The 20,539-nt window shown below is 39.6% G+C and overlaps 1 protein-coding gene across 1 annotated transcript in view; it reads right to left on the bottom strand.

Moving 5' to 3' along the window:
- The window catches only part of OXCT1 (3-oxoacid CoA-transferase 1), a 159,798-nt gene that overhangs the window by 107,057 nt on the left and 32,202 nt on the right, over positions 1–20,539 (bottom strand). Inside the window, exons 6-7 of the mRNA XM_061129875.1 lie at positions 16,846–16,952; positions 11,715–11,775 (exon numbers count right to left, since the gene is read on the bottom strand). Coding sequence (XP_060985858.1) covers positions 11,715–11,775; positions 16,846–16,952 — 168 coding nt within the window. The remainder of the gene's footprint in view (positions 1–11,714; positions 11,776–16,845; positions 16,953–20,539) is intronic.

Raw genomic sequence — 20,539 nt, 5'->3', positions numbered from 1 at the left:
TGTTCACTAAGAACTAATGAAGAATCACTCAGAACGTACATATTTACAATGAAATTGAAAAGCCTACATTTATACAGTGTAGACGGATAAAACACAAATTTGTGAAGCCTCAAAAATTATACATAGATACAAAGCCAAAAAGCCCAAAATAGCTAGAATAAAATCTACCAATCCATCAAAAAAGGAGGGATGTATTATTAAAATGACTTTCTTTTAGGATCTCTGCACTAACAATAAAAAAATAGCACCAAATTTTGTAAGGATAATGGCATACAAACGACTTGCTGTAATTGGTATTTCTACCCCACAATGCAATGAAGTCCATTGTGGCTGAGATAAAGCAACTTCTTACAGAGTTGCTTCATTGTTACCAGGCAACAAGAAATAAAACGTCAGGATTAGCACTTGATTTAATATATTTTTACCATCAATAAACCATACTTCTATCCTGCTACTCTGGATGTAAAGGGTCGTTAGGTTAAGGATTATATTTAGTACTCTTTAAGAGTATGCAAAAAAAAAAATTGCAGTAAAGTTAATTTGGGCACTCACCAAATTCATATTTTTTATATTTACTGCTTCCTTGGCAGAAACAACAAATAATAATATAATAGTGATTCTATTACTTAGAAGGTTATTTTGTCAAAATATTCAACTACAATGTGTCTTCACTAAATACATCTTCATTAGTATTCAAATATTTTCAAATTTTTTGCACTTTATGAAAAGTCGAGGAAATGTCTCTAAACACTTCAATACTTCAAAATAAGTAGAATCAATCAGTTCATTTAGTTGTGTAAGGATATTATCATCTGTCAAAGCAATGTATATCTGACTAAATTTGTAGCATGAAGAATTTATAGCTATCTCTTTCAGAGAGGCATAGCAAACAACTTAAAAAAAAATGAAATCCAAAAGCATGAACAAAATCTTTAAGTAAAAAACTGTAATCAGAGAAAAACATGTAAATTAAGGATATCAGATAATTTAGCAGGCTTAAAAATCAATCATTTAAAATGATATCCATAGCTTACCACATCCACTCCCAAAGTTAACACTTGAGAAAGTGACTGTATTATGCCTTAGGATTGAGGGATCCCAGGGTTCTTGGTAGACTGGTGGGAAGAGGGTGTTCCTTCTTTATATTTTGCATCAAATAGCTTTCCTACCCCACTTGTGTTTTTAAAGAACTTGTGTTGCGTGCTCAACTGGCCTATGTGAATGAAGTAAAGAGGACTGGGATTAAACAGGTCCTTGCTGTCCTCATCTTCTGCCTAACGAAGAGAAGTAGGAAGCACCAGGTAAATACTAAAGTGCAGTGAAAGGCATTTACTCCATTATGCTCCACACAGTGAATGTCACATTTGACATTTCAGCCAAGTTTTCATAAACATTACATCTCCACATGTCAATCAGAGATTTGTGTGTGGGCATAAATCCCACACAGGCATGAGCAGGGGTGGATAGAACCTTTCATTTTTTCCTGTTTGTACCTAATTTTTTCCCCTTTTTTTCCCTTTTACTGTTTCTTGGAAAAATTATGAGTTTCTCTATAATATCAAAAGGCATCACCAACCTAAAGATTAAGAATAAAAGTAATCTAAGAGGAAAGGAATTATGTTTATCTCTTGGGCAGTTTCATTTTTTCTAAAGCAGGACAGAAGATGACCAGTCTCTAAAAAGTTGATACACTAATTGGCCTGCGTGGTGGAGATTATGTTCACAAGATCCACTGAAGTGCAAGTCAAACAGTTAAAACAAACCCACTGTGTTCCCACCTTTTAGTACAAAGTGAACTAACCACCAGTATGATTTCCTCTATGAAGATAGTGCATAAGGTGGTATCAACACAGAGTTCTCCAAACAGGGCCAGAAAGTCACAAAAGCCAGGAGGTTCCAATATAAAAATCACATTCTCCATTCACCTCAGAGTTTTAAAGTCAGATTTAGGTCTCATCATCCCAGGAATGATTACGAGATGAACTAAGTATAGAAATACTTAGGGAGAAGATACTGCCATTACTCTTAAGATGGCTGCCCTCACGTAAGACTCCCTGGCCCACCACTTCCCACTGGAGAAAGGGGAGTGCGGCATTTCAACTCTTCAAGTCCACCAGGAATACTCCACCTGCTCCTTCTTCCGCCACCCAGCTTACTCCCCCACCAGATACTGCAGAGCATCTTCCTCACTTCCCTGAGTTCTCAAACATCAACTCAGTGGCATTATACCTCATCTTTGTTATAGACCAACCCATCTAGATTTCACTTTTGGAATTCCTGGTGGTCCAGTGATTCTGCATTCTCACTGCTGAAAGCCCAGGTTCAATCCCTGGTCAGGGAACTAAGAACCCGAAAGTCTCACAGTGCAGATAAAAACAAAATTTAACTTTCTTCTCTTGACAGCTCATGTCCCTTTCATGCTTTGTTCCATTTCTTTAATATTTATCAATATCTAATATACTATCGGAGAAGGCAATGGCACCCCACTCCAGTACTCTTGCCTGGAAAATCCCATGGATGGAGGAGCCTGGTAGGCTGCAGTCCATGGGGTCACTAAGAGTCAGAGATGACTGAGCTACTTCACTTTTCACTTTTATGCATTGGAGAAGGAAATGGCAACCCACTCCAGTATTCTTGCCTGGAGAGTCCCAGGGACGGGAAAGCCTGGTGGGCTGACGTCTATGGGGTTGCACAGAGTCGGACACGACTGAAGTGACTTAGCAATATACTATATATTTTACTTATTTATTGTACCTATTGTCTATCTTGAGCATCATCATGTAAGCTTGTGAAGGATATAATATCTGGTGCTTATTTCAAAATACTTCAAGAGGGGGCTTCCCTGGTGTCTCAGTGGTAAAACAAATCCACCTGCCAAAGCAGGAGACATGGGTTCAATCCCTGATCCAGGAAGATCCCATGTGCAGAGGAGCAACTAAGCCCGTGTGCCCCAACTACTCAGCCTGTGCTCTAGAGCCAGGGAACCACACTCTGGAGCCCACGCACCACGACTCCTGAAGCCCACCCGCCTGGAGCCTGTGCTCTGCAACAAGAGAAGCTGCTGCAGTGAGAAGCCAACACACTGCCACGCAGAGAAGCCCCCACCTGCCACAACTAGAGAAAGCCCGAGCACAGCCACAGAGACCCACTGCAGCCAAAGCACAAATACATAAATAAAAACCATTTTAAAAAATATTACAAGAGGAGAAGGAAGGAGATGGGGATGGAGATGGGGCAGGAGTGATCAAGGGTGGGCAGATATTGGAACTGCAGGATGAACTCAGATGGGTTCATTACACTCTTCCATTTACTGTTGTGTATGTCCATTATCCTTCATAATAAACATTAAAAGCAAAACTCTGTAATACCTTTACACTGCAACCTGCCCTTTTCCTCATCCACTAATCAGAAACAACACGTCTTCATGCCCAGATGGTAGATGAACCCCTAATATTTTCCTTTAATTAACCTCCTCAGGAGACATGGCATGTGCCAAGCACTACTAGCACAGAACACAGAAGTCAGTCCCCAGAGCATGGCTCTTCTAAACAAAAAGTCTTAGGATATCACTTTGGAAAATGATTTTCCATATGTCAACACCTTATGACTTTGACGTTTTTTAAAGGGACTGATAATCACAATGTTCCTGACAGTGGCTCTCTCTGCAGGAAAGGCAGGCAGATGACAATGAGAAGAAGCAATCCTCTAATTCCTACCTTAGGTGGGTTTGCAGGTATTTAATTTATTATTATGCCTTCTAACCTGCACAGGCTACGTGTATATAATACCAGTATGCATCAAATATCATGTGATAGACATAATTCTTTCACAAGCAAATACATAAATATACCATAATATAAATGTAATAAAAATAACTTTATTGAAGTCATGATAACGAATATATTTGTCTTAATTAAAAGCTGAAATTAGCTAAAACAGCTTAAGAGGCATTGTGTAAACCTTGCCCTCTTCTAACACCAGCCAGGGCACAAACCAGCCAGGTTATTTTGGTCACAGGCAGCCTTAACAGCCTTCGGCGGCTGAGTCAGATGACCTTTCCTGACAGCACAGACATGCCAGGCTGCTTGCAGGAGACAAAGGATCTACAGTCTCCTGAGTGAAGCACTCCCACCCCTCCTCCGGGGTTCTCTATTATAAGCTGCTTTTTTAAAAAATGTAGAGACAATTCCCAGAGAAACCTAGACTGATGTGATATGCACCCAAGAGACTGGCCAAGGGGCACATGGAAAGTCGAGGGTTAACAGATCCCTGAGAAGCCAAATGAGTTCCAGAATCCTGCTGCTAACGATACACATGGAACACAGCACCAAGAGTTGTTCCCTGGCTGGTTTTGCACTTAAACTTGTGAAGTTTATCAGGGAAGATTTCACCCACTCAAAGAGAAGGTCCAGAAATAACACTGCCTGGCCTAAAAAGAGAAGTGTGTTTGTGGCATGTGTGCCAATATGTACACCCACTTGCACTATTTTTCCCAAGCAACTACCCACAGGTTCCTTAAGAGGGAGTAGAGACAGCCAACTTTGTGGGGAAACACACCACTGGCTGCAGGTTTTAAGAGATGCAATGCGATATTCATATCAGTTTTGTTAAAGGGAAAAAGACATACTGATCACCTCTTTGGTTTTCCACAACTCATGTTGGTTTAGAACACATCTGAAAGGTAAAACATTTTCAAAAAGGAGGAATGTGTCACTTTCAGAGAAACCAGAAATAATTCATGCCAAGGGTCATTTTGATATTTTCTTCAAGATAAATATACTGGTTTTCAGTTCAGTTCAGTTCAGTTGCTCAGTCATGTCAGACTCTTTGTGACCCCATGAACCGCAGCATGCCAGGCCTCCCTGTCCATCACCAACTCCCGAAGTCCACCCAAACCCATGTCCATTGAGTCGGTGATGCCATCCAACCATCTCATCCTCTGTCGTCCCCTTCTCCTCCTGCCCTCAATCTTTCCCAGCAGCAGTGTCTTTTCAAATGAGTCAGCTCTTCGCATCAGGTGGCCAAAGTATTGGAGTTTCAGCTTCAACATCAGTTCTTCCAATGAACACCCAGGACTGACTTCCTTTAGGATGGACTGGTTGGATCTCCTTGCAGTCCAAGGGACTCTCAAGAGTCTTCCCCAACACCACAGTTCAAAAGCATCAATTCTTCTATGCTCAGCTTTCTTTATAGTCCAACTCTCACATCCATACATGACCACTGGAAAAACCATAGCCTTGACTAGATGGACCTTTGTTGGCAAAGTAATGTCTCTGCTTTTTAATATGCTGTCTAGGTTGGTCAAAACTTTTCTTTCAAAGAGTAAGTGCCTTTTTATTTCATGGCTGCAGTCACCATCTGCAGTGATTTTGGAGCCCAGAAAAACAGTCACCCACTGTTTCCACTGTTTCCCCATCTATTTGCCATGAAGTGATGGGACTGGATGCCATGATCTTTGTTTTCTGAATGTTGAGCTTTAAGCCAACTTTTTCACTCTCCTCTTTGACTTTCATTAAGAGGCTCTTTAGTTCTTCTTCACTTTCTGCCATAAGGGTGGTGTCATCTGCATATCTGAGGTTATTGATATTTCTCCCTGCAGTCTTGATTCCAGCTTGTGCGTCTTCCAGCCCAGCATTTCTCATGATGTACTCTGCACATAAGTTAAATAAGCAGGGTGACAATATACAGCCTTGATGTACTCCTTTTCCTATTTGGAACCAGTCTGTTGTTCCATGGCCAGTTCTAACTGTTGTTTCTTGACTTACATACAGACTTCTCAGGAGGCATGTCAGGTGGTCTGGTATTCCCATCTCCTTCAGAATTTTCCACAGTGTATTGTGATCCACACAGTCAAAGGCTTTAGCACAGTCAATAAAGCAGAAATAGATGTTTTTCTGGAACTCTCTTGAACATCTGGAAGTTCACAGTTCATGTATTGCTGAAGCCTGGCTTGGCGTATTTTAAACATTACTTTACCAGCTTGTGAGACGAGTGCAATAGTGCAGTAGTTTGAGCATTCTTTGGGACTGTCTTTCTTCGGGATCGGAATAAAAACTGACCTTTTCCAGTCCTGTGGCCACTGCTGAGTTTTCCAAATTTGCTAGCATATTGTGCAGCACTTTCACAGCATGATCTTTTAGGATCTGAAATAGGTCAACTGGAATTCCATCACCTCCACTAGCTTTGTAGTGATGCTTCCTAAGGCCCATTTGACTTCACATTCCAGGATGTCTGGCTCTAGGTGAGTGATCACACCATCGTGATTATCTGGATCATGAAGATCTTTTTTGTACAGTTCTTCTGTGTATTCTTGCCACCTCTTCTTAATATCTTCTGCTTCTGTTAGGTCCCTACCATTTCTGTCCTTTATTGAGGCCATTTCTGCATAAAATGTTCCCTTGGTATCTCCAATTTTCTTGAAGAGATCTCTAGTCTTTCCCATTCTATTGTTTGCCTCTATTTCTCTGAATTGATCACTGAGTTTTACGTCTTGTCAATTAGATTGATACTGGTTTTACATCTTGAGCATTAAGCAAGAAAAGAAAGAGATGGCTTGCATGCTCTTTTGCCATCTTGTTTCTAAGTTCAAAAAGAGGGACTTCCATGGTAGCCCAGTGGCTAGGACTCTGAGGTTCCAATGCAGGGGGGCAGAGAATTTGATTTCTGGTTGGGGAACCAAGATCCCACATGCTGCACAGCACAGAAAAAAAAAAGTCCCCAAAGATTTTAAGGTACCTGAGGGAATCATCAGGGCTTCCCTGTATGGTAAAGAAACCTGCCTGCAGTACAGGAGACCTGGGTTCAATCCTTGGGTCAGGAAGATCCCCTGCAGAAGGGAATGGCAAACCACTCCAGTATTCTTGCCTGGAGAAGCCCATGGACAAAGGAGCCTGGCAGGCTACAGTCCATGGGGCTGCAAAGAGTTGGACACAACTGAGCAACTACACTCTTAAGGAATCATCACTAATATTTTAGATATTTATAGTACTACCTCCCCCCCACTGACTCCTTTTAAAACTCAAGTTATAGTGGGTACCCAGGGAGAAAGGCTGAAAAGATGTAGACCCAGAAGTGGGGTGAAGCTGCGAGGAGGCAGGCTCCACCCCAGATCCTGCTACTGAAAAGTTCCCCCTGGCCTGATCTATAAGAGAAAGGAGATGAGCTAAGAGGTCTAAAAAAAAAGTCTTTGTCTGAAATGTAGGGTGTAGTTGTTGTCAAAGCGCCCACTGCTTTAAGTTCCTGCTGGACTAGAATAGACATTCAATCACCACATTCAGGGAAGTTTGTGAAAAGCTGCACAGCTCAGAGAGGCTACATAACAGAATGAACAGAGTCTAAGAGGAGGGCTGAATCAATTCACAGGGCTACAGATCCCACCCAGGATGATGCTTTTCTCAAAGCCCTCTTGGAGGCAGATGGTACAAGAGGTAAAAAGGCCTTCACTGGAATAACTGGCAAAGAAGACTGGAGATAGAGGAATATACTGGCCCCAAACTCCCTATCTGCTTGATTCTAACAGTTAGCATTGAAATTGACTACTTTCAGAAAATTCATATCTTTCAAGATTTTGAAATATCACCCATTGATGATGATTTGAGAGTATTTCATAAAGTAGTGGAAAAGCGCAAGCACCTGGGAATCATGTTTCGTATGGGTCTATCTTAGCTCCACCTCGATGTGTGACATAGGTACACAACCTCACTTCTCCGTGCTTTAGAGCCCTCATCTATAAAATAAGGATAATAATGATTCTTCTCTCATAAGACTATTGTGAACATTTTTAAAAATCCATTAAAATACAGAAGTGAGTAATACATAATAAATACTTGATTAACAGTAGTTATTATTACTGTTAATACTGAACAGGCAGGAAAACAGGCAGGTAATTTATGATCTCTAAGGACTCCCTTAGAGAGAGTCCAGCTCACAATCACCCATCTTACCAAGACCACTACACAAGAAAGCAGGATAGGGCTAAAGGAAAAGAATTATAGAGTCCTGAAGACCAATGCAGGTCACAGAGCACACAGAACACAGCACAGAAGAAGAGCTGGAGGTCCAGGGTACTCACTGGACTAAGAATAATACAAATTCTAGATAGATTCTTCATTATCAGAAAACACCCAGTCTACTCATCAACCCCAATTTCAAATATTTTACACTTCCAAGAACTCAGTTCTTCCAATTTAACCTAAAGCCATGTGGACCTCTTCTACTATGAGCAGGCAGAGGGGGCAACCTTACCATAATTTATTGTCTAAATTGCTGTTTTGCTTACACTCCTGAACTAGAACTACAAATTAGATTTCATCTAGATCCTTCTAATTAGCCTCTGTCTAATCAAACTTTCTCCAGGGATGATCATGTTTTTTATCTATGTTGATCAACACAGTAGTCACTAGCATATGGAACCAATGAAGAGAAACTGAACTCTTACTTTATTTAATTTAAATTTTTAAATTTAAATAAAGGACAGAAACAGCAAGGACGTAACAAATGTAGAAGAGATTAAGAAGCGGTGGCAAGAACACACAGAAAAACCACACAAAAAACATCTTAATTACCCAGATAAACACGATTGTGTGGTCCCTCACCTAGAGCCAGACATCCTGGAGTGTGAAGTCAAGTGGGCCTTAGGAAGCAAAAGTATGAACAAAGCTAGTGGAGGTAATGGAATTCCAGCTGAGCTATTTCAAATCCTAAAAGATGATGCTGTGACAGCGCTGCACTTAATATGCCAGCAAATTTGGAAAACTCAACAGTGGCCCCAGGACTGGATCCCAAGGAAAGGCAATGTCAAAGAATGTTCAGTTCTGCTCATTTCTCATGCTAGCAAGGTAATGCTCAAAATCCTTCAAGCTAGGTTTTAGCAGTACATGAACTGAGAGTTTCCAGATGTACAAGCTGGATTTAGAAAAGGCAGAGGAATCAGAGATCAAATTGCCAACATCCGTTGGATCATAGAGAAAGCAAGGAATTCCAGGAAAAAACACCTACTTCTGCTTCATTGACTATGCTAAAACCTTTGACTGTGTGGATCACAACAAACTGGAAAATTCTTCATGACATGGGAATACCAGACCACTTTACCTGTCTCCTGAGAAACACGGGTGCAGATCAAGAAGCAACAGTCAATGAATGGACTGGTTCAAAATTGGGAAAGAAGTACGTCAAGGCTGTGTACTGTCACCCTGCTTATTTAACCTGTATGCAAAGTACATCATGCAAAATGCTGGACTGGATGAAGCACAAGTTGGAATCAAGATTACCAGGAGAAATATCAACAACCTCAGAAATGCAGATACCACACTAATGGCAGAAAGTGAAAAGGAACTAAAGAGTCTCTTGAAGAGGGTGAAAGAGGAGAGTGAAAAAGTGGGCTTAAAACTCAACATTCAAAAAACTAAGATCATGGCATGCAGTCCCATCACTTCATGGCAAATAGATGGGGAAAATAGTGACAGGTTTCATTTTCTTGGGCTCCAAAAATCACTGCAGACAGTGACTATAGCCATCAAATTAAAATAGGCATTTGCTCCTTGGAAGAAAAGCTATGACAAACCTAGACAGAATATTCAACAGCAGAGACATCACTTTGCTGACAAAGGTCCATATAGTCAAAACTATCATTTTTCCATTAGTCATGTATGAATGTGAGAGCTGGACCATAAAGAAAGCTGAGTGTTGAAGAATTAATGCTTTTGAACTGCGGTGTTGGAGAAGACTCTTGAGAGTCCCTTGGACTGCAAGGAGATCAAACCAGGCAATCCCAAAAGAAATCAACCTGGAATATTTTTTGAAAGGACTAATGTTAAAGCTGAATATCCAATTATTTGGCCACCTGATACAAAGAGCTGACTCACTGGGAGAGCCCTGATGCTGGGAAAGACTGAGGGCAGGAAGAAAAGGGGGTAACAGGATGAGATGGTTGGATGGCATCACCAACTCAATGGCCATCAGTTTGAGCAAATGTGGGACAGTGAGGACAGAGGAGCCTGGCATGCTGCAATACATAGGGTTGCAAAGAGTTGGACACAACTTAGTCACTGAACAACAACAACTGTTTAAATTTAAAAGTTGCATGTGGGTACTGGCTAGCATACTGGGCAGTGCAGGTATAATCAATTAGAAGTGGCAGTCAGCAGCACTATATTGAAGGGGATCCCAATGTGAGTCTGTGTCTAACAGGACAGAGTGCTGTGAATAAGAGATGTCTGTTCTTGTACATGGGAGGGCAGCCTTTATCATATTTGCAGGCTCAATTAAAGGATTTTATTTCCCTTTCCCTTATGCCAACAGTGAACATCTTTTCAAATACCTTCACTTATTCTCAGACTACTAGAGTTTCATTTCTGCTTTCAGAAGAGATAAGACTGGCTGAAAAGAACTAGATTATAAAAGGGAAAAAAGAAAGAACATCACATAGGATAATGCATATTGCCCCCATAGTACTCAGAGAAATAATACTCATTTGTGGCAGTTTTACAGAAGTCCATACAATCAACAGAGTTAAACTATCAATTAGTTTAAGCTGTGTTATAGGCTTTTTTCAGTACTGTTACAGGTATGTGCAATGGAGAGGTCATTAAGATGATTTCATTAAAAAAAAACTGCACAGAGATTAAATCACATTATCCATTTTAAATGCAGAAAATATACTGAAGCCATTGCAAAAGAAACCATCCTGCCAATGTTGAAAGTACCACATTTCCCAGCACTTTAAAAATAGTACACTTCAAATACTGTCAATTAACCATTTTTCCATAAGAGGGGAAAAAAAGAAGCCAAACTATGGCTATCTAGTAAAATAACAATAATACACTGTACTTTCCAAGAGAGAAACAGAATTCTAACATTTGATTATTTAAAAAATACATCAGCACTGCCTCCATGAAATATCATCTTGGTCAAGTGCTTGAAGGAATGAAAAGATGTCCAGCACAATGGTACCATCACAAGAAAAATCAAAAACATACATTCTCATTTCCAGATCCCAAGATGGGATCCTATAAAGCCCTCCCATGGGGAAATATATCTCAAATCCCATGAAAATCTGGTTCCAAAGTGATCCCCAAAGCCTACACGAATCATTTTGAAGTCTCCTTTCAGGTTCCAATATATACACACAATGGCAGGGTTTTGGTATAAGCACCTATTTCTATCCCAGAGCTTTAACCCTATGCACGTTCTAGAATTATTCAAGTCTCTTCTGAACAAACCCTGAGATGTTTAAAGGAGAGTCAGTTAGTGCATTAATTCAACTGTCCCAAATAGAACCACATCAAAGCAATGAGTTGTACTACCCTCCTTCCTTCTCAAAGCATCACCACTCTCTGTCACAGTGAAATAAAGAACTTCTCCTGATACAACTTATTATTTTCCTTGGGATTCTGTTTAGAAAAATTCATCCCTGAGATTTTACCCAAGAAGGTCCACTTTGCTCAAGTACCAAAGAACTTTTATGAGCTGGTCAGCCTCATAGCTTGGTTCCCAAAGTGAGCATTCTAGTGAGATCCTAGCTAACCAGAGAGCTCAAATTCCAGCAAAGTTTCAACTATCATATATTTAAATAGAATCCTTCAACATCCAAAATTTTAAAAATGGTGACTGTCCTTCTTCATGAAAACAAATGAACTGTAGTACTTTTTCTTAAACACATAACATCAACTTTAAAAAAGTAACATTAGGAAATCAGAAATAACCTCTTCTCTTACCTCCACCACTGTGGTTTCTGCAGCTTTGCACATCGGCAAGTTGAAATTCCTTGCACTTTTCCTACATTAGGGGTGAGGGAATAAGGAAGTGTGGAAAGAAGGCCAAAAATAAGAAGTGTCTCTCTCAGCTTTAATTACAGAGAAAAAGAATTTCTGTAATCTAAGACTCTGTGAATCTTTTTAAAAGAGTATATCATATTTTCTATAAGTTCTATAGCTATTTTATAAATAAAAACAATGCAATGGCCACTTAATGCAATCATATAATATTTATGGGGTTAAGAGAAAGAACTATTTTTCGTTTTCAGCATATAATTATATACAGAAAAATAAAATGAATATTAATGAGTCTAATTTCTCTAAATCTTTTAGCTGAAATGCCACTTTGTTTTTATAGTTAAATATTTCACTGAACTTGCTCTTGTTAAATATTAAGAAAAGTAGCAAGTGCTTTATCTGAGAAGGTATAGTAATTATACTCATTATTAAAGAGAAATCTATTGCTGAAATTAACTAAAACATTCATGGGTAATTTGTGAGTCACTTATAAAGATCATTCTGGAGAACCAACTTCTAATGAAATTTTTGAAACTACAACTCCCACATCAGACCCTGAGGTATAAAAAGAGGAGGCCAATTTTGCTGATGGTTCTGCATTCCCAAGTTCCTAAATTCATACACTTACTCTAATAATAAAACAGATCACCAGCCCAGGTTGGATGCATGAGACAAGTGCTTGGGGCTGGTGCACTGGGAAGACCCAGAGGGATAGGGTGGAGAGGGAGTTGGGAAGGGGGATCGGGATGGGGAATACATGTAAATCCATGGCTGATTCATGTCAATGTATGGCAAAACCCACTACAATATTGTAAAGTAATTAGCCTCCAACTAATAAAAATAAATGGGGGAAAAAAAAACTTGAAATGTGTTCTTGTTTCTGAGAGTGTAAATTGAAAGGAAAAATTCTTTGGTAAAGAGAAATAATTCACAGCTCTGTCTTACCAGCCCTTTGTGCTAGTAATGTTTCCTTCACTTGGATTCAAGAATAGGTGTGTCCTTGAGAGAGGAATATCTCTATGTACTTTCACAAGCTTCTGTGTTGGATTCCATCAAACATCTAGCATCAAAAGCTCCAAGGACAGAGTGGCCTGAGGTGCAGGCATGCAGGGCCCGCCCACTCTAACAATGGCCTAGACAGACCTCTGTATCAGTTGTTCCACTAAACATGAAGGTCAGCCTAGAAGTCAGGATCTTAAGAATCTAGGCCACCTGACCACTGGCGACAAGCACTCTCATTTCACATCAAAGCTCAATGGCTACTGAGCAGAAACCACAGGCATAAAGTCTGTGCTCGGAATAGCCTTTGTGCTGTCTTTAAACAACAGGCAGTAAAGCTCAGGATAAACTCATGGAAATATTTTAAGTAATTCATTTCCATTTGCTACTATACAACTTCACTAATCTTCAAAAAAAAAAAAAAATAAGCTTCAAAAACATTACACCAAGGTGTCAGATAAAGATAGATAGCATGCACAATGTCCTCTGCAATTGCTGAAATTAGTTATAGTACCAAAAACTGACTAAATTTGGGGACTTCCCTGGCAGTCCAGTGGTTAAGACTCTGCATTTCTATTGCAGGAGGCACAGGTTTGATTCCTGGTCAAGGAACTAAGATCTTAAGTGCCGTGGCCCCATCAAAAAAACAAAATCAAACAAAAAAAACAAAAAAAATTGGCTAAGCTCAAAAAATCAAATACAGTATATTTAATGTCATATAAAGTGTTAGTCACTCAGCTGTGTCCACTCTTTGTGAGCTGTAGCCTGCCAGGCTTCTCTGTCCATGGGATTCTCCAGACAAGAATACTAAAGTGGTTATACATTCCCTTCTCTAGGGAATCCTCCCATTCCAGGGACTGAACTCTGGCCTCAGGCATTGCAGGCAGATTCTTCACCATCTGAGCCACCAGGGAAGTCAATGTCATATAAGATCTTCAGAAATGAAACAGTAATGTGAGAGTGATCACTGATAATCTAATTGTGATCATACCAAAGCTGCATTTGGTAAAGATTTTTTAAAAATCACTAACATAAAGCAGGAAATGGACCATATTATAAGAAAGAAAATTATTTCGGTAACCTAACAGGCGAAGTCTTCAAAACCAAACATTTTGAAAACTTTTTTTCTTTTATTGTACTATATTTATTTATTATTGAACTACAGTTGATTTACAGTGTTGCACTAATTACTGCTATATAGTAAAGTGATTCAGTTATACATATATATATAGGTAGGTTCTTTTTATATTATTTTTCATTATGGTTTCTCATAGGAAATTATATACAGTTCTTTGTGCTCTGTAGTAAGACTGTGTTGTTTATCCATTCTTTTCTCTTTTCCAACCCTACCTTGGTGCTTTATTTTATTTTTTCATTTATTTTTATTAGTTGGAGGCTAATCACTTTACAATACTGCAGTGGGTCTTGTCATACATTGACATGAATCAGCCATGGATTTACATGTGTTCCCCATCCCGATCCCCCCTCCCACCTCCCTCTCTACCCAATCCCTCTGGGTCTTGCCAGTGCACCAGGCCCAAGCACTTGTCTCATGCATCCAACCTGGGCTGGTGATCTGTTTCACTATAGAAAATATACATGTTTTCAATGCTGTTCTCTAGAAACATCCCACCCTCGCCTTCTCCCACAGAGTCCAAAAGTCTGTTCTGTACATCTGTGTCTCTTTTTCTGTTTTGCATATAGGGTTATCGTTACCATCTTTCTAAATTCCATATATATGTGTTAGTATGCTGTAATGTTCTTTATCTTTCTGGCTTACTTCACTCTGTATAATGGGCCCCAGTTTCATCCATCTCATTAGAACTGATTCAAATGAATTCTTTTTAATGGCTGAGTAATATTCCATGGTGTATATGTACCACAGCTTCCTTATCCATTCATCTGCTGATGGGCATCTAGGTTGCTTCCATGTCCTGGCTATTATAAACAGTGCTGTGATGAAAACTGGGGTGCACGTGTCTCTTTCAGATCTGGTTTCCTCAGTGTGTATGCCCAAAAATGGGATTGCTGGGTCATATGGCAGTTCTATTTCCAGTTTTTTTAAGAAATCTCCACACTGTTCTCCATAGTGGCTGTACTAGTTTGCATTCCCACCAACAGTGTAAGAGGGTTCCCTTTTCTCCACACCCTCTCCAGCATTTATTGCTTGTAGACTTTTGGATAGCAGCCATCCTGACTGGAGTGTAATGGTACCTCATTGTGGTTTTGATTTCCATTTCTCTGATGATGAGTGATGTTGAGCATCTTTTCATGTGTTTGTTAGCCATCTGTATGTCTTCTTTGGAGAAATGTCTGTTCAGTTCTTTGGCCCATTTTTTGATTGGGTCATTTATTTTTCTGGAATTGAGCTGCAGGAGTTGCTTGTATATTTTTGAGATTAATCCTTTGTCTGTTGCTTTGTTTGCTATTATTTTCTCCCAATCTGAGGGCTGTCTTTTCACCTTGCTTATAGTTTCCTTTGTTGTGCAAAAGCTTTTAAGTTTCATTAGGTCCCATTTGTTTAGTTTTGCTTTTCTTTCCAATATTCTGGGAGGTGGGTCATAGAGGATCCTGCTGTGATTTATGTCGGAGAGTGTTTTGCCTATGTTCTCCTCTAGCAGTTTTATAGTTTCTGGTCTTATATTTAGATCTTTAATCCATTTTGAGTTTATTTCTGTGTATGGTGTTAGAAAGTGTTCTAGTTCCATTCTTTTACAAGTGGTTGACCAGTTTTCCCAGCACCACTTGTTAAAGAGGTTGTCTTTTTTCCATTGTATATCCTTGCCTCCTTTGTCAAAGATAAGGTGTCCACAGGTTCGTGGATTTATCTCTGGGCTTTCTATTCTGTTCCATTGATCTATATTTCTGTCTTTGTGCCAGTACCATACTGTCTTGATGACTCTGGCTTTGTAGTATGAAGTATGGCTATGTAGTCTGAAGTCAGGCAGGTTGATTCCTCCAGTTCCATTCTTCTTTCCCAAAATTACTTTGGCTATTCGAGGTTTTTTGTATTTCCATACAAATTGTGAAATTCTTTGGTCTAGTTCTGTGAAAAATACCGTTGGTAGCTTGATAGGTATTGCATTGAATCTATAGACTGCTTTGGGTAGTATAGCCATTTTGACAATATTGATTCTTCCAATCCATGAACACGGTATGTTTCTCCATCTGTTTGTGTCCTCTTTGATTTTTTTCATCAGTGTTTTATAGTTTTCTATGTATAGGTCTTTTGTTTCTTTAGGTAGATATACTCCTAAGTATTTTATTCTTTTTGTTGCCATGGTGAATGGTATTGTTTCCTTAATTTCTCTTTCTGTTTTTTCATTGTTAGTGTTTAGGAATGCAAGGGATTTCCATAAGTATATTCAAAGGTGACACAATTTTCAAAAAACAACTACATAATACCTAAATCCAAGATACTGAAACTTGGTATTTAGTATGCTTAAGGTAGTCAAAAGATATTGAAATCTATTAAGTGGCTTAATATCTGTGGCCATCCAGATAATGAAAATGAAAGCTAAGCATTACTAATGTTAATCAACTTTCCAAACATCATCTTTATAAGCACTTCCTAGTAGACACCAACAAGCCTGGAAAAGAACTGACCTAAAAGCTTATTAGCAATATTTTTCCAGAATATCAAACTAACTTAGGTGTTTTAAGACAATGCATATAAATAACAATGTCAAAATTAAATATAATTGTGTGCTTTTGTCAGCTTTTCTAAGTATGTCACAACACTGTAATTAGTCTTAGCCACTAAAATACACAGGACAAAAGTATATGTGACTATATACAAGACTAGAATAGATTCAAATAGTTAACAAACAGTGCCCTGTGGGCACCATTTAGTCAGAACAGATGTCCTCAAGTGCACCAAACCATCATGGCCACACAGCAATGGTTCTGCACACACCTCCACACACACACACACAAGTGATTGATTTTAAGCAATCTTTAAAATAAATTTTTAAATACCAAACACATCAAGATATCCATTTTGCAATCATAATTTCGGAAACATAAAGTTGCTAAAAGGCATCACGTTGAACATTTTTTAAAACCATTGTATTACCTGAAAATTACATTTCCGGCTCGGTCTGCCTTCCAGGCTTTCACCAAAGCAAAATCCCCTGTGATTGCTTCCTCCAAGATAAAATGCTGACCTTTAAACTCCCTCACCTGCAAGAGACAAAGGGCATCATCAGGATCTGCACAGGGCTTGGTTGGTTCTGATACCTGCTCTGATGTGTGTGTATATGTGTGCTCAGTTGCTCAGTCGTGTCTGACTCTGAGACCCCATATACGGTAACCCACCAGGCTCCTCTGTCCATGGAAGTTTCCAGGTAAGAATACTGGAGCAGGTTGCCATTTCCTACTCCTGAGGATATTCTCTGCCCAGAGCTGAAACCTGGGTCTCTTCTGTCTCCTGCACTGGTAGGCAGATTCTTTACCACTGTGCCACCTGAGAAGCCCTGCTAGTTACTTTTTGCCTAAGTGTAACTTACTTATTTTCTTAAGTGTATTACTAAACTATTAACTTCCCAACCCAGAAGCAGGCGGGTTCTTTGCTGCTGAGCCACCTGGGAAGACCCATCTGCTCTGACAGAGACAGATAAAAGGGATACAAGCCTAGTTAGGGCAAAAAGAAGATGCTCTGACAGAGACAGATAAAAGGGATACAAGCCTAGTTAGGGCAAAAAGGAGAAGATCTAAACTGAGACTTAAAGGATGAGTAGTGTTGGCCAGCAGTCCCCAATCTTTTTTGGCACCAGGGACCAGATTTCGTGCAAGATAATTTTTTCATAGATGGGTGTGGAGGGTAGTTTGGGGGCGATTCAAATGCATTTTATTTATTGTGCACTTTATTTCTATTATCATTACAGAAGCTCCACCTCAGATCATCAGGAATTAGATCCAGGAGGCTGGGGACCCCTGGACCAGGGTTCACTCAAAGTGGTGAAAAGGAAACTAAGGGAGCAGCACATGCAAAGGCCCAGTGGAGGGAGAGCTTGGTAACTGTGAGGACCTAACAATTCTATATGCTTGTGGCATAGACTGCATGTGTTAGCACTCACTTTATTACCTCTGTGAATAAGTTACGTACTGACATGAAAAAGGCCCCTCCTTCCCTCCACTCTATGGCCTCCCTGGCGGCTCAGGCAGCAGGAAACCCACCTGCAACGTGGGAGACCTGGGTTCTGTCCCTGGGTCAAAAAGATCCCATGGAGGATGGCATAGCAACCCATTCCAGTATTCTCACCTGGAGAAATCCACAGACAGAAGAGCCAGCAGGCTACAGTCCATGGGGTCACAAAGAGTCCAACCCAGCTGAGAGACTAACACTTCAGTTTCCCTCCACTCTAGGAAAAAACTATATAGTTGCATGAAACAGGCAGTGTATTATTTTCCTACCTAAAATAGTTATAAAATCCATTCCTCTCTCCTAATTAATTCATAATCATCTGCTGAGATTTTAATCGGGATTCCTAGAATTTATACACTAATCTGGAGAGATTGATATGCCATATCCCACCTGTGAGTATAATATAGGCCTACATTTTTTAAATTCTTCTTTTACCTCCATCAATAGTTTTATAATTCCCCCCAAAAAAGCTCTGTATATACTTTGTAGGTTTACTCACAGGTGCTTCACGGTTTTTGATGGCCACTGTGACTATTCTATTTTATTCTATTACACCTTCTTTTCTGTCATTACTGGTCTAATGGAAGGCTATTGATTTTTTGTATGTTTATTGACTTTTAATTCTACTCCAAATGGAAGAGATGGGGAGAAAAAGCATAAAGCAAAACTATGCTGTGGCATTTTGTTCCCTTTTGCTTCATGGGGACTTAGCTCTGGGAGTTGAAACAAACAGGAAACAACATCAACATCACACTCCATCACCACACAGGATGGAAGCCGTTTGAAGGCTGAAGTCCATTCTCATTCCTACTGCGCCTCCTAGTGGAAAAAACTGCATGCATTTTATAGAAAGCTTTGAGAAACAGTTCGGGTACACATACTTTTCTTAAACTATGGTTTAAAATAAGAAACTCTTTTTTAAAAAATTATAGTTAATTTACAATATTGCATTAGTTTCAGGTGTATAGCAAAGTGTATAGTAAAGCAATGTGTGCATCCCATATTTGCACACATATGGGATTCCTGGGTAGCTCAGCTGGTAAAGAATCTGCCTGCAACGTATTCCTGGGCTGGGAACTTCCCCTGGAGAAGGGATAGGCTACCCACTCCAGTATTCTTGGGCTTCCCTGGTGGCTCAGACAGTAAAGAATCCACCTGCAATTCGGGAAATCTGGGTTCAATCCCTCAGTTGCGAAGATCCCCTGGAGGAGGACATGGCAATCCACTCCAGTATTCTTGCCTGGAGAATCCCCACGGACAGAGGAGCCTGGCGGGCTACAGTCCATGGGATCGCAGAGAGTCAGACACAACTGAGCGACTAAGCACAGCACATGTACACATATACATATATATATTCTTTTTCAGATTCTTTTCCATTATAGGTTATTATAAGATACTGAATAAAGCTCCCTGTGTTACAGAGTAGGTTCTGTTGTTTATTTTTATATAATAGTGTGTAGATGTTAATCCCAAACACCTAATTTATCCCTCTCGCCCACTTTACCCATTGGTAACTGTAAGCTTGTTTCCTATGTCAGTGACTCTATTTCTGTTGTGTAAATAAGTTCACTTGTATCAATCTTTTAGATTCCACATATGTGATATATGATATTTTGTCTTTGACTGACTTCATTTAGTATGATAATGTCTAGGCCCATCCATGTTACTGCAAATGGAATTAATTTATTTTTATGGCTAAGTAATATTCCATTGTATATATATACTACATCTTCTTTAACCATTCACCTGTTGATGGACATTTAGGTTGCTTCTTTTTCTTGGCTACTGTAAATAATACTGTTATAAAACACTGGGGTGCATGTATCTCTTTGAACTAGGGTTTTTGTCTTTTCCATATATGCCCAGGAGCAGGACTATGTTCTACTCTGGCTGCACCAATTTATATTTCCCACCATCAGTATAGGTTCCCTTTTCTCCAGTCTCTCCAGCACTTATTATTTGTAAACTTTTTGATGATGACCACTCTGACCAGTGTGAGGTGATCCTTCATTGTAGTTTTGATTTACATTAAAACAGAAATCATTTCTTACAGAACAGTTTCCTTAAAGATATTATGCCACTTTATGTCAGAAAAGATTACTGAACTTAGGTAATCACAGATGAATGAGGATCATATTAACATGAACTTAGATAAATTATATGAAGGATATTTGTAAGATACACATCAATAGTTTTTTCAGTTCTGTCACTCAGTCGTGTCCAACTCTGTGACCCCATGGACTGCTGCACACCAAGCTTCCCTGTCCATCACCAATTCCCGGAGTTTGCACAAACTCATGTCCGTCGAGTCAGTGATGCCATACAACCATATCATCCTCTGTTGTCCCCTTCTCCTCCTGCCTTAGTTCTTTAAGTCTTATGAATTTCAGTCATCACCAGTGATGATAGTTGAGTCTTTTCCATGCAGACCTAGAAAACACATCTAAATATATGCCAACTCAGGGCAAAGAAAAACCACTGGCATTTTTGTCTATTCCAATTATATAACTTTCCTGAAGGGGCTACACATCAGCAGTTGCTAAGTGTTAGCTATTTTAAAATTTAAAAACAGGGATGGGATTGGTTTTGTCAAACTAGCTATTATACTCACTTGAGTCACTCC

The sequence above is a fragment of the Dama dama genome, chromosome 25 (assembly GCF_033118175.1).
Source record: "Dama dama isolate Ldn47 chromosome 25, ASM3311817v1, whole genome shotgun sequence".
NCBI lineage: Eukaryota > Metazoa > Chordata > Mammalia > Artiodactyla > Cervidae > Dama > Dama dama.
The sequence above is the reverse complement of the archived record's forward strand: the minus strand, read 5'-3'. Positions and strand labels throughout refer to the sequence as shown.